General features: G+C 40.3%; 1 protein-coding gene across 6 annotated transcripts in view; it reads left to right on the forward strand.

The window, feature by feature from the left end:
• Positions 1-15362, forward strand: part of STAU2 (staufen double-stranded RNA binding protein 2) — a 136787-nt gene that overhangs the window by 69021 nt on the left and 52404 nt on the right. For 4 of the 6 annotated variants that reach the window (XM_028736691.2, XM_028736690.2, XM_028736687.2 and 1 more), the window contains exon 13: positions 13371-13484. In XM_028736691.2, coding sequence (XP_028592524.2) covers positions 13371-13484 — 114 coding nt within the window. Of the gene's footprint in view, positions 1-5927; positions 11680-13370; positions 13485-15241; positions 15341-15362 lie in introns of those variants that run through there. The other 2 variants (XM_028736692.2, XM_077932910.1) reach the window with 2 other exon arrangements.

Below are 15362 nucleotides of genomic sequence, written 5' to 3' on the forward strand. Positions count from 1 at the left end.
CAGTGCAAATAAAATACCCCAAATCATTTGTTTATATTGAAATATCTAGTGGAATTGGTTCTACATGTTGATGATTTATTTTTAAAATGTTATAGGCCATTTTTTCAAAGTGCTCTGGGCAGCTAATAGTGAATATTATTTAACTTGTCCAATCCAGCTATAGTTTACTAGGAAAATTAGCTGGAGTGTGTTGCGAAGGGTCAAATGAGATGCAGCAGGGCCTATGGAACGTACTGTGGTGAGGTTTCACATTCCTCCCCTTTTGTTGGAGGGTAGATTGCATTCCCATTTTAGATGTGAATGATACAAACATGTGCATAAAATACACATGGGTGTTCTGTGCATTGACTTGATCAAAACTTTACAGTAAGTATCCTGGAGGTCAGGATTATAGTTTTTGGGGGTGGGGGGGTGGGGAGAGAGTGTAATAAGGGTTACAAAATACCAACCCTACCCTATACTATACAGGAAAGTATGGAGGCTAAAGGGGGCCACTGTTTCCACCGATAAACATGCTCACCCCAATATTTAGCAACAAAGTGCTCAGGTTTAAGGATAGCAGACAGCACCAAGCCTAAGCTCTGTAGCACTACATAGGAAAGCAGGGGGAAGTGTCAGGAGGGTAGGAAAGAAAAAAAGCCGTCATCCCTACAAAACCTTTGTTCAGGTTAGCTGGAGCCCTGAGTTTTCATATTAGAGACGAAGGGAACACTGCATATCCCCATGGTTTTTCTGTATAAAATTCACATTTTCTAGAAAAGGTCTGCAGTACCAATTCAGCAGATTTCACCGAGTAGAGCATCTGAAATCTGTTATAGTAATTCACTACAAAACCTGGTATCTGAAGTTGTACAGGTATAAACCCGATCTGGCAATCAGTTCAATAAGATATGGTGATGCGAGGGGTACAGATGGCCTTCTGTAGAAGTTTATTTCAAAGCGTTCTGGCTGATTGATTTCCCCCCACCCCACCCCACCCCTGTAAATTAAAACTGGTGCACTTAGATGGTGCATTATTGGATCAGTCTTCCAATAATTGTTTTTAGATATGCACACAAATGCAATTTGTATTTCTTTGTTTGGAAGACATCCATGGGAAGCTCAGCATTTGCATTTCCTTTGCTCCAAATTAACCTCATAAGTGGAGTATAACCAGCACCTATCAGAGTTTCCTTCCCCTTCCTCTCGTCTCCCCCTCATTTGAGTATCAGGAAGTATGACCTTCTCAGAGGTTAAGACTAGTGGTAATCTGTGAATAGTTAAGTAATTATTTACAGTTCTCCACCTGCAGAGATTATTTTCATATGTATAATGCATGCAATGTGCCATATAGTGCAACTACTACGTTTGTTCTTTTTCTACCTCTCACCATTGTTCTTTAGAAAATGTAACATCCAGCTCTGGCACACTTCAGAATAAGTCTGCTTGAGTGAATATCACTTCTTAGCTCATCAATAGTGACAGGAGTGTAAGAAGAAGAAGATAGATTAGCCTAAAGCTCTACCTAGCCTGGGATCTTTTTCATAACTGTAGGTGGTTCAACATGGTCTGGAAAAACAGTGTAAAGAGCAAAAAGTGGTAACCTTGTGTTCCAGTTGTTGCCATTCAGTTTCAGTCAGTGGTTTTAAGTTGTGACCTAGTAAGCAGGTGATATTCTCTGTGGAGTATGCCCACATTTCCTAAATCTGGAAAATAAAACATTTTTATATTGCGTGAAGGCCTAGTTCTACAATGTCTTACTACATCTGAATTTGGCCTAAGATTCAATCCATACATTCACATTGTGGGTATGAACAGATCACACTATTTCAGCTCTCTTTCTATTTCACATTTGTTGATTTCTGAGTGTCTTCCATCTAGGTGCTCTTGGAGGAAACTGATATTCTAGAACTTTTTCAGTCAGTTTAGGCCCAGTTTTGGCACAGAAACTGCTTTGGTTGCCCTGTACTATGACCTCTGTTGGGAGAGAGAGACAAGTGTAATGTGCCCCTGTTAATTCCCCTTGACCTCTGAATGGCTTTTGATGCCATCAACCATGGTATCCTTCTGGAGCTGCTGTTCAAGTTAGGGGTGGGCAACAGTATTTAGTGGTGGTTCCGTTCCTACTTGGATGGTCGTTTACAGAGGGTGATGCTTAGGGAGTGCTGTGGAGCTTTCAGTGTGTGGTTCCTCAATTGTGAATAATCAGCTAATAAGTCAAGTAATGCGTATAGTGATCCATATTATCTTTAATTACTCCTCAAGTTTTATGTTACCAAAGCATTAGAGAGTTAAAGCATCCATCATTCTGCAGTTTGAGATTTATAAGACCCTTCAGGTATTACATTGCTGTTTAAAGTGGAATTTATGGCTGTTTGTACCCAGTTCCAGAAACCTTGATTCCTGAGGCTGGTCAGGAAGTTGCCTTCTTTCATGGGTGTGTGGGATTGCATTTACAAATAGATGTTGCTGTGTATTTGTCTGTTAGCACACAGAGGAAAGGTTATCAGTCCCTTGTACTTCATCTAACTGGATGACCAATACCAGGAATAAATAAATAAATTGTGGAGCGTTTGTCTAATCAATCAGCTGGCTCTAAACTTTTCCCCCTTTAGAACCTTCAGTATAAGGTAGTATTTGACATATGCTAAACACAGTGTTGTATCTTTCCTCCATGCTTTAGCTTTGAAAAAATAGGTGCTATTCAGAAAGGAAATCGGGTTCTGTTAGATGTTTACAAGAACAGTGAATCTCTTTGGACTGATTTTGAAAGATGCATGAACTCAGTGCTGTTTGCTTCTTACGATACAGATAAACTTAAGCAGGAAGTATCACAGAGCAGTGCTGTTGACCCTCTGAAATCCAAACTTCTGCAAAAGGAGCAATTACCATAGTTTTCCTAAGTTAATGAACTGAAAAATAAGCAACATGCATATTTTTATTTCTATGTGAGGCAGGGACTGCCTTCTCTGGCCCACCTCCTCCATTTCCAGGTCCATCTGATATCCGCACACTGGAATGTCATGTTTATGTTTGGGCTGCCACAAGAAGAACTCAACACATGAATACTTCAAATGGATAATCTACACACACCAGTTTTGCACACCATGCACTTCAGTTTTCATGAATTGGGCTTTTCAAATGGATTACCCCTATGGAAATGTGACAGATCCCTATGCAATGCACCAACATTGTGTTTGAGGTAGAAGAAGGAGAGTATCATTCTGGTTTCCTCCTGAAGACATTGTTTTGGTCTGCTTTGGGCAATGACAGCAAGGTATTAATGTATGTTGTATATTATGCTGAGCAGTCAGTTGGTGAAAAGATAAAAGATAGCTGCTAAAAGGAAGAATAGGTTACCCAAAGCTTAATGGTACAGACAAGCATGACTGTCAAACTAAGACCTTTGGGCATTTTTTGTCAGATACCTCAGGTTCTCTGCTGGACACACATTGCATTTATTGCAGTGGGGGGGGGGGATCCTTAAATATACCAGTCATCTATGATACCTCAGGCAAACTGTGACACTGATGTTATGTTTACTTTTTAAACATCTTCAGAATGTTGGCCCACTTCACTCTTAACATATCTGATTCTCAGGTGCACACACCAGCCACAACTGAACACTGAGGGATGCATGTTTTTCAGCCTGTGGGTTCCATGAAGATTTTGTACTCTTTTTACTGAAGTTTCTCTTCTGTTCAATGCTGGATTCAAACTTCCATCATCCCAGTCAGCATGATGGACTGAAAAGGCTGGGGCTGAAAAGAATAGAATATGAATTGGTACAAATCCTGTCAGACTGAAACATATCCTAGTACAATTGAAACCTCGGAGGATTTGCCAAGTAGTTTTTCCTACCTTCTGCTGGTACGTAATGTGTGAACAATCGTAAGTCACAGTATGATTGCTGTGGAAGCATTTCAGCAGCTCTCTATAGCTTGCAAGTATTCAGATAGCTTGGCATCTTTTTAATAGATAAATAAAGGTCAAGTTACAAATATTATTTTCAATATTCTAGAATCAGAGAATTGGGGGCGGGGCAGAGAATGGGCATCCAGATTACTTATCCATTGCTGCCACTATGAAAAGCAGCAACTCCTTGTACTTAAAAGCATTGTAATACTTGACATGATTTTTTTGTCTCAAAAATGACACACAGGGTTTTCGTGTTCTAACTATTGCCAAACAGGAAAAGCAAATGGCAGATGCATAGAAATGGCAGGATCATGTATACATAAACTAAGGTATAGGGCTGAATGAATGAAATGCTGTTGCCTTATTTTTTACAATCCTACACATTGTAGCACATTCCTACAACTAGCCTTCTAGTTGGAGAAATCCAAACATTATTTTTAAAACCAGTACATTTGGTTTTTGTTTAGTTTTTTAAAATAGCTCTAAAGCTGTCAGGACCTCTCAAAATAATGTAACCAGCACTAAACAAAGCAGCCTGTGCTCCCTGCCAAGTTCTTTTAAGTAAATCCTTGATAAAGTTAGATGCCAACCTTACACTGGAGAGATGCCAAAAGTTTAGAAGGCTTGAGTTGCTACAGCAGAACTAAAAAAAGTATGGCACTCAATTGTTCGTAGCCTGGTGCTTAGTTGTTCAGGTTTAATCTGCACTTTGATTTTCCAGGGTAATTTTTCAAAAGAAAAAGTAGCGAGAAACACAGATTAGAAGGAAGAAAGTACCATTAAATGGGGCTGCCTGAAGTGAGAAATCTAGATTTACAGAGGGCAGATTTTCAGAGATGAGCTTCTGATGGAAATAAGGTCATTCTGACATGTAAGCACACAAAAAACAGCAGTATATTCAATATGAAACAGGGATGCTTTGCACGGATGGAAATAGCTGTGTTTTGTATGTGTCATGTTGTGAGGCTGTAATTGAATTAACACCATATTTTTCAGCAGTTCTAAGAACAAAACTTAGACTGATCAACACCAGTTGCCCATTGGTTTGAATGTTTCTGGATTTACTTGCACGACACACAGTCTTTTCTCCTCCTCACTTTGGGCAAACAACAGCTTTCATAACCAAGAAGAAAATTAAGAGCAGGTGTAAGCATATTTGCACTGACGCAGAAATCAAAATGTTATTTCAAACATGATTTCTTTTTTATTCTCCAAACCTGCCTTAATTCTTCACAGATATTGGATTCAGCTTGCCATAATTATTCAGCTGAAATACATACTTTCAAAAAGAAATGCTGTCCGTACCTAAAATTAGCAGGCTTTGAAACAGGTCTTGCTATTATCTCTTTGGTTGTTGTTTTTTATTCCCAAGATGAAAGGAATAGGAGTTCAGTGTTACGTCTCTAGACATTCTTGGCAGCCTCTCTATATTTTTCTTTTGCTATGAAATCTAAATAAAATGTAGGGTTCTGTCTGTATGTACACCATCTAAGGCTGCAATCCTAACCCCACTTCCCTTGGAGTAAGCCCCATTGAATTCAGTAGGACTCATTTCTGAGTAGACAGGAGTTATGATTGTGCTGTTTGTTGTCAGATGACTCCATATGCATTCAACATAACTACTTAAGAGGTCCATATTTCTGAATAATTAGTATAAGTGTACTCTTTCACAGCTCCCGTGTTGCCCATTTTTCTACCCTTTGTTTATTAACAATGCCCAACACCATATTTTTGGCAACATTAAATTTAAATTTAACGAGGGCTGGTGTGGGGTAGCAGTTAGTGTTGCATTAAGACCTGGAATACCATTATTTCTGGGGACCTTAGTCCAGTCACTATCCCCACTACCTCACAGGGCTGTTGGAAGGATGAAGCCAGGTGCAAATCATGTACAGCACCCTGAACCGATTGGCAGAAGGGCTGGATAGAACTCAGTCAGGATATATCTTTGGCCTCACTGCAGAACAGGGAACTCGGAACTCCCCACTCTAATTCTGCCAAAGGCTTTAATGCTCAAATCAGTACATAAGGCACACTACAGGTTATAAGGTTCAGCAGGTATATAATAGGTTCAGATATATAGCTAAGTGCAAGCTAGCACATTGATCCAACAAGCAACACCACCACCCCCTTAAGCCTTCCCTTTGAAGAGCATGGTGGGCACCGCTATTTTGCAGCAAGAGTTCCAAGACAGGGCAAGCAAGTGGGCACTTCTTTGAGTTGCTTGGCTCTGCAAGGATTGTTCCTTCTGGTGATGGCGTTTCTGTGTCCATGGAGAAGGAGGTGGAGTCAGAGACAGCTCAGCATCAGACTTGCTCTCCATTGCCTCACTTAAACAGGGAACATCTTCACTAACCTGAGGAGGTGCCAGAGGTAGCTGTATAGCATGTTGTGCTAAACTAAGATATCCAATGCTGTAGGGATGGAATGCTCTTCTGACCACCTGCTCAGTCTCTCCCCTAGATCTAGATCTCCATCTCCCAGACGGCTAGACCCCTGTTCAGGGCATCAGAAACTTTTGGGGGTTGCGATTCCACCTTCCCTACCCTGCTAGAACCCTCCCTAGGGTCCTGCAGCTCCAACTCTTTGAGCTCCTCCCATTGCTCCACAGGATCCGGCCATCTCCAAGGGACTCTGGTTGTATCATCTGCAGCATGACAAGACCACCTTGGAGATTGTTTGAACTACTTTTATGAACAGCTAAACATATTGGATTTTAAATAACTGTCTAGTATAGCATTTCAAAGCAGTTCCCAGTGATCTGGAATTGCTAATGTCAGAATCCATTCATTCATAAATCCATTCTGTAAATAATAAGGTTTTGGGCCCTATAAAATTGATTTATCATTTTAATCACAGTCCGTACCTCTGCTCCTGCCAGCCCAGCTTCCTTTGATCTGTTGTACCGCTTCCTGGTTATCTCTCTGACCGTCAGCTCTTGTTTTAAGCAAGGTTAGTCTAATTCAGCTTCCCCCCTCCTATTTGGACATAGCACAGGGGTTGAAGTAACACCACAAATTAAGGACTGTCTTTCTTCCATCCTTAGCACTATTTATATAGGCATGCAGATTTAATTAACTTGGTTGTGCTTACAACTTGCACTAGCACAGGCTTCATTTTTATCCTAAGTACCTGAAGCAAACTTATCTTTTCCTTTATTTGCACTTCTAACTATGGTGTAGGAATTATATAATTTCTAGAGACAGGTTCTGTGTTGTAATAAGTGTTTAAATCCATTTTCCTGCAGCTAATATGCAGATTTTTTGAGGCGGAAGCGTGTTATGAATGCTGTAAGGTAGAGTGTAGAGCTGTCAGTCTTTTCGCTGCTGCGTATCTTCCCCTTTCTATGCAGTAGCTACAATGGAAACTCTGCTCACCACTGTGAGGCAGACACAGCGATTAATGAACCTGAGGCGTACTAATCAAACATATGTTTTCTTGACACAATGATTGCGTTATATATCACATGTAAATGTTCAGGCCTTTATCTACTGTTTAATGATCTAGGAAGGGGTCTTTCTTAAATGTGGGTGTTTTTCATGTGTTCCTTAGACTTCTACCACAGGGGGTGAGCAGTTAGCCAGCTCCCCAGTGAGATTAGTAAAATACTATATTTAGTTGTGCCATAGATCAAGAAACTTCAGCATTGCAGGAAACAAGGTTGTTTTTAAAGCTATTTTAATGTGATATGAAGCCAGTTCAGCCTAAGATTTTTCCCCTTTATCTCTCACTACTTTTGAAAATTAGCATTAATTGTAAATAGTTTGAAATTACTTCCTTATATCTTATTTTGCCGTTTTCCTTCCACCATTCACGTAGCTCAAATCTGAAACATGTTACCTGATGTGTTAAAAGTCCCATTGAAATGAGAGGGTTTTCTTAAGGGTGGCTGAATTATCTGCATAAGATTGAAGTCACAGCCTGTAGTGTTTATGTGATAATTAGCAAGTTTATATGACACGAGCATGATAAAGTTTGTAATTTAATGTGGGGTGGAGATGGGAGGAAGAGCCAGAGAAGCATGTTAGGAGAATTATTTCATGTGCAATAGGAAGGTGAAAGTAACTACAGTGGTACCTCTAGTTACGAACTTAATTTGTTCCAGAGATCTGTTCTTAACCTGAAACTGTTCTTAACTAGAGGCGTGCTTTCGCTAATGGGGTCTCTTGCTGCTGCCGTGCCGCCGGCACACGATTTCTGTTCTCATCCTGGGGCAAAGTTCTCACCTCTAGGTAACTCTTCCAGGTTAGTGGAGTTTGTAACCTGAGGCGTTTGTAACTCGAGGTACCACTGTATTTATCCCATGAGAGCAGTAAAGGAGAGATGAAGAGAAGGCAAATATGCTTTCATGAATTATAATAAGACAATATGCTAATTCAGACATTAACACCAAACTATGATATCCTGCTAAATGAGCCTTGAAGGAACTTTGGACTTCTTCATCCTTTCATGCACCATGATTGACTTAAACAGCTTTAGTTTGCTTCAAGCAAACTACCAGACTATGATTTGTACTTGACCTACATCCCTGGGCTGGCAACTGCTAACTGTGGGTGTTGCCATATTGCGCTACACGAGGGGAGGAGGAGTGTAAGAAGGGAACGTGTGCATATGAGGGTCCTTGCAGCCTCATTCGTGCAGTACCAAACCATGGTTTGCCATTACATCTAAATCAGCTTAGGGTCACCTTCTTATTCTTTATTTCCCTAGCCCCAAATGATGATTGGGAAGCTCACCTGAGGATGCCAAGATATAAATCTGCACCATTGCACGGCATTGTAGGACCCGGTTGCTGGATCAATGTTGTTTCCCATTGGTGCTGCTACAAAAATATTGCCCCACTAATCAATTGTTTAGGTTCCTGTTACATATAAGGCCATGCGAAATTAATAAATAAAGAGCAGTAACAGGGACGGGCACTTTCCAATTCTTTGAATAAATAAAAGGGACCTTCCCTCCCTATCAAATGGCAGTAGCCTGTCAGTTGCAGAGATTTGTGCATTGCAGGACACAGGGGCATTTTATTACCAGTTTATTTCTGTCTAGCTTTCTGAAACTCCTGCTGGTGCTTTGAATCATACAGGGTACGTTTCAGGGTTGGATACATGAACTCCACTGTCACCCATGACTTTTAAAATAATTTTTTAAAGCTAATAAATGTTAAAGGAAGAAAGCATTTAACCAGACAGAAATGTGTTTTCAAACTGTGAACAGCTAAGCTTTGGTGTGGGAAAATCTCTTCACATAACTAGCTTTTTCTAATCTCGTTGGTATCTGGTTAATGGACGGCTAATGCTTTTTCCAATAGAGTGCATAAATTTTAATTATTTACAGCCAAGAGCAGTAAGTAATAAATGGCTGCCTCCTAAGAACAAAACCCTTCACCTACAAATCTTCTAATTCATAGTTAGTGGTAAGCATGTTTTCATTGCAGAGCTATTTTATTGCTTGGCAGGACTGGACTTCCAGAAAGGTTTGTGTGTCGGCCATGTAACACAGCACTGCTAATGCTGAAGCCTGTGGTTGGGATATTTTCTCCTCATTTGCTGCATTTGCAAATGGGGTTTCTTCTACTGAGAAACAGGAACATACAAATACAGAATTGGATCCTGAAAGCGCAGGGGGTGGGGGGAGGTAGAGCAACTAAAATGGAGCAGAGAGACAAATCGGATGGACCAGGAAAGGAAGCCAACAACCCCAGAGCCAAGTGTAGATGGTTGGGTATCTTTTAAGACACAGAAACACTGAGAACTGTGGACAGAAGAGGGTGACATGCTTGGGAACCTCAGCAGGAAGCAGTTGGCTTGCACAGCTGTGGACATGTGTGTTTCGGAGCGGGGTTTAAAAAAATTACAGGGCCAGGTGGTCTGAGTGAGGATTGGCCATTAGGCACAGGAACTCCAGGATCTAGTGTCTGGCAGTTAAGCAAATTCTGGTGTGTAAAATTAAGTACACATGCTGGTTCACGTAGATCTTCACTATTTTCAGTCAATGTATGACATACTGGCTTATTTCTTGAAATCCAAATTGCAGGCTGAGGTAACATTTTTCAGACACCTCCTGAGATTCACAGTCATCTGTGTGTGATTTTTATTTTGTAGATTGCATTGTTGCAGAATTAAATTAGTGGTGATTTTAAGCATCTTTTTGACTTGTATATGTATATAGCCTCATGATTAAGATAGAAGGAGTAACTTTACAGCAGTATCAAACATTGTCTTGGCACATTTAAATTTCCCTTTATTTCTTACTGGCTACATGCATCAGGTGTACTATCACCAGTGTACGAAACTCCCATTGTTCTAGGCACATTTTGTGACAGGGAGTTTAATTAGCAGTACTGCGTCAACAAAGGTCCATATAGTAAAAGCTATGGTTTTCCCAGTAGTGATGTATGGAAGTGGGAGCTGGACCATAAAGAAGGCTGATCGCCGAAGAATTGATGCCTTTGAATTATGGTACTGGAGGAGACTCTTGAGAGTCCCATGGACTGCAAGAAGAACAAACCTATCCATTCTTAAGGAAATCAGCGCTGAGTGCTCACTGGAAGGACAGATCATGAAGCTGAGGCTCCAGTACTTTGGCCACCTCATGAGAAGAGAAGACTCCCTAGAAAAGACCCTGATGTTGGGAAAGATGGGAGGGCACAAGGAGAAGGGGACGACAGAGGACGAGATGGTTGGACAGTGTTCTTGAAGCTACCAGCATGAGTTTGACCAAACTGCGGGAGGCAGTGGAAGACAGAAGTGCCTGGCGTGCTCTGGTCCATGGGGTCATGAAGAGTCGGACACGACTAAACAACAACAACAACTGCGCCTAAGATCTCAGATTAAAACTGCAGAGTGTGGAAGGAAAGGAGGACCTTTTTCTGCCTCCCCACTTCAATCTACTCTCTGAAGACTAGAGAAGAGACCCTCTTAAGTATATTAGGGGTGTGGGCAGGGGAAGGACTAGACCATGTGAAAATTGAACATAATATTGAATATTGAAAATTGAACATAGATGCAGTTCATTCATTTTCAGCTGAGACACCTAGACATTCCGTTGTAGCACCTATAATCTAGGTTTAAGGTGCCATTTAGCTGCTAGATTTCATATGTCAGTTTCTAACACTGCCTATCACTGTCAGTTACTCACTAAATGAATGGGCACATAAGTTGATGTTGCTAAATGAAAAGCTTTTGCCTGTCTGAGTAGTTGCTCTGGTTCATGGACAATGCTAAGCCATGATTTTTTTAGCCAAAGTGTGTTTTAATTGAATGTCTGAACTCAGACCTGCTGACTCACCCCGGGTTGTTTTCTGGCAACAAACTACAGTGTGAAGCCGTGATTCATTGTTGGCTTATAAACCCTGGCTTTCTTTAACTATGGTTTGGCATTATGTCTGAACCCAGAAGACGTGCTTAATCATGGTTAGCTTGGCCCTCTCACTTCCGGTGCTCACCAAGCCTCAGAGATAAAAGCATCTGGAAGCAAGCGAGGCTACAGACAAGCAAGCCCTTATTTGTATGTTTGTCTGTAAAAAAAGTATTTCTGTTCCTGCACTTGAATGTGATTGTATTGTGAAAAACTATTGCAATCTGCTTTCAGAACCTTTTGGGATATAAAGTGCGATATAAGTATTCTAAATAAAGACATTAACTTACTTCCTGGAGAACATGCTGCACTTTACTTCAGGAGATACCATATTTGGTATTTTTGTTGCTGTTTGAGGTTTTTCTCATGCATATGCTACAAGGTCATAATGTGTCATCAGTACGCAAAAAAAATGGATTCAAAGTGCTGCATGGTAAAATGAAATATGGCCAAATCTGAACTATACACATACCATAGGAAGGAAAAAAATAAGACTGTGCTTTGTAATGGGTTAGTGATAGTGATAATAAATAATATTGACAAATAGGACCTACAAGAAATTGTTGCAGTGTCAACTCTTCCTGCTAAGTATTCCATCCAGCCATGCCCTCTCCAAGTATACGCCATTCTTGTCCCCTTGGTTTTCCTGGTTGTCATTCCACCCTGCTCTGGAACAAGAAAATCAGCCTTCTGTGGCCATAGAGCATGCCCAGTTTTCATTGGCTGATGGTGTCTCTCTCTCTCTCTCTCTCTCTCTCTCTCTCTCTCTCTCTCTCTGGGTGTGGGTGCATGTGTGTGTGCATAATAACAGCAGACTTGGAGTATTATAATAGGGAAAACTGGTGGTGAAGCACAAAATAATGATAAAGTAATAGCTAATCTTTTTTAAAAGACTGAATATGAGAAAAAGATATACTAATATTTAAAGTACAAAAAGACCAAATTCTGTGCCCTTGATACATGTAGATGGGGAAATGACAGATATTTTCCTGCATATAATAGAAACAAATTAAAATGATGTTTAAGGCTGTTCAAACGAACAGCTAAAACATGAGAGTCTAACTTCAATGTACTACACACATCAGAATGCCTGAAACATTTAATACTGTACAGTGATACCTCGGGTTAAGAACTTAATTCATTCTGGAGGTCTGTTCTTAACCTGAAACTGTTCTTAACCTGAGGTACCACTTTACCTAATGGGGCCCACCGTGCCGCCGGCGCACAATTTCTGTTCTCATCCTGAGGTAAAGTTCTTAACCCAAGGTATTACTTCTGGGTTAGCAGAGTCTGTAGCCTGAAGTGTCTGTAACTTGAAGCGTCTGTAACCTGAGGTACCACTGTAACAGTAGAATCATAGAATTGTAGAGTTGGAACCAACCCCAGGGATCATCTAGTTCAATCTCCTGCAATGCAGAAATCTCAGCTAAAGCGTCCATGACAGATGCAATCCAACCTCTGCTTAAAAGCCTCCAAGGTTGGAGAGCCAACCACCTTCCAAGGGAGTCCATTCAACAGCTCTCACTATCAGAAAGCTGTTCATGAATTTATGTTTAGATATGGAATTCAAATGCCTTCGGATCTCTTTTGATTATTCCAAGTTAAACCACTGTGTATGAAGTTCCTAAGTTTAGTATTATGTTCTTTTTTGGCAAAGAGCCAGAAGCAATTTAGCAGGCCTACTTGGTGTGCATGCGATGGGGCGATACGTGAAAGAAGCCGGAAGATTTCATCAAGTGTTGAGCGAGATACAGATCTGCACAATATTCAAACATGCATGCTGCTCACGTACACTGGTGATCTCAGCTATAGTTAGAGAAACTGACCTTCAGCATTATCTGTTTTACTCAAGCTTCTCAAATCAATTTGTGCTAGCAGGGGTTGATTTGGATTTTCACAGATTTTTGCCTTCCACTTTAGCTTATAGTTAGCTAGTTTGCTTGAGCGTGGCTTTTTCTCATTCCCCAAGTAAAGAGCCATAGCCAGGACACACTGTGAGGGTCAAGTTCTTCATTCCCTGCTATTCTTCCGCTTGTGTTGAAGTGGTGGTGGGGCAGAGCCATCCACACTTTGATTTGCTTCACCTTACCAAGATGATGTACTTTCTTCTGTTATAGGCACACTACAGTGACAGACAAAACGGCAAAGAATGCATGACCTGCTTGACACTGTCTCCTGTGCAGATGACTTTCCATGGTATTGGAAGCTGCATTGAAGCCAGCCATGACCAGGTATAAATAAGACTTAACTGATTGTTTATTTATTGTAATGTTTATCTCCACGAGCTACACCTAGGTTAAGCATTTGAATATCTTAAGCTTGTCTTCAGGGATTTCTCAAGAATCTGAAAGAAACAAGTTATTATGAGACAATGGAATTGTAATTATTTAGCTTCTGCTTCCTCACAGTACGTAGTAAAATACCAAAACTATTTTCTTTCATTTGTCATAGAAGTGTGAATACTCTGCTAAGATTTGTACCGCTAGAAAAAGGGTTTATTCAAGTTTTGTGCATAGTGATGGGTATTTAAGACCTTTTTTAAAAAAAAGAAGAAGAAGAGGGGTGCATAATATGAAGCCTTATAGCCTAAACACAGCCTTGGACACTTGGTATATTCCCTAAAAATGCTTGATTTCATGTTAAAATGTTTCTGGCCCCCAAAGGCCAGGAGTTCAAATGTTGCTTTCCAACCATCCTCTGTGCACAATGGGATAAAGAGCAGGCTCTGTGGCTTGTCCCCAGCTATTGCTAATTATTATATATACTTCTCAGGATGGAGGTTCCATTTTTAGCTATCTCAGAAAACAGCTGTTGATAGACATGTCACCCATTAAGATACCTAATTGTTTTGAATGCCATGTAAGCTAATAACTGTCTCCACATCCTGGGGCAATGAATTTCATGTTGTTTATAATGTCTTGTCCTTCTATCTAGCCTGAATCTACTGCCAATTCTGTAAGATTCCCCATGCTCTAGTATGATAAAAGTGGAAATTCTCTCTCCACGTATTTAAAAATTGTAGAAGCCTTTTTATGTTTCCTCTTAGTTAAGTATTTTTTTCTAAATGAAAGCCCCAACCACTTTAGCCTTTACTTATAGGAAAGATTATTCACCTCCTGATCAATTGAGTTGTTCTTCCCTAGCTCTACAATATCAGTGTAGCTACACCGTACAGTTACACAATGACATTGTGATTCTTGCTGTTTTAATTCCATTCCTATTTATGCCTAAAGTTTAGTACACCTTTTTTCCATTGCCAAACATACTGAGACGTCATTTTCATATCTCAGGATGTGTAAACTCATCCTAAGTGATAGTTATTTATATTTTAGGTTTTTTTTTTAAATTGAACAGCTTCTTATGACCTTCAGAAGAAACTTTGGCTTCCCAATCATGCTTTAAAAACAATAACACCTGACTGCAGGTTCAGACTTAATGATGAGCCAGCCTTCCCTGGCTTCTTTCCCCACCAGGAGGAAAGGCGGAGCAAAGCTGGGGTGTTGGGCTGTGTGCACTAGTGAATAGCTCATACATAATCTAATGTCTCCAACCATGATTAGTGGCCAGCATTATGTCTGAATGCAACCAGTGACACCTTGTATGCAGATTTCCCCATGTTCAGAATGTATTGGACATGGCTTTGATAATGTTAGAGTAAGTACAGCAAATATTTTGAAGTCATGTTGACTCACTAGAAGTTAAATTGTATAAAAAGCTTTTGACAAAGCTCACCTTTCTCCACGCAAAATTTGTCCCTCAATCAAAGCGTTCCTGTTATGATTGCCATCCAGTATGGTTTTACATATGCCTAGTGCGTCATGGTCTTTTATTTCTGCTTGTCTGCCATGTTCCTGGTATTCTTATATAGAAGCCATAATACACCAAGACTCTTCTTATCCTTTGTCTTCTGTTTCATATTAAGTTAATTTCTGCGTTACTTCATGTGTAGGAAATACATGACAGAGCATTTGTTTTTCCTTGGCAACAGCTGGAGCTTTTTCTGGCACACAGCATACAAAAACCATCCATTTGCGTAGAATTCAATACTTCATCCACACAAGTAAGTTATTAATTACATCCCATATGCAATTAGAATGTAAACCAAAAGG

The sequence above is a fragment of the Podarcis muralis genome, chromosome 8 (assembly GCF_964188315.1).
Source record: "Podarcis muralis chromosome 8, rPodMur119.hap1.1, whole genome shotgun sequence".
NCBI lineage: Eukaryota > Metazoa > Chordata > Lepidosauria > Squamata > Lacertidae > Podarcis > Podarcis muralis.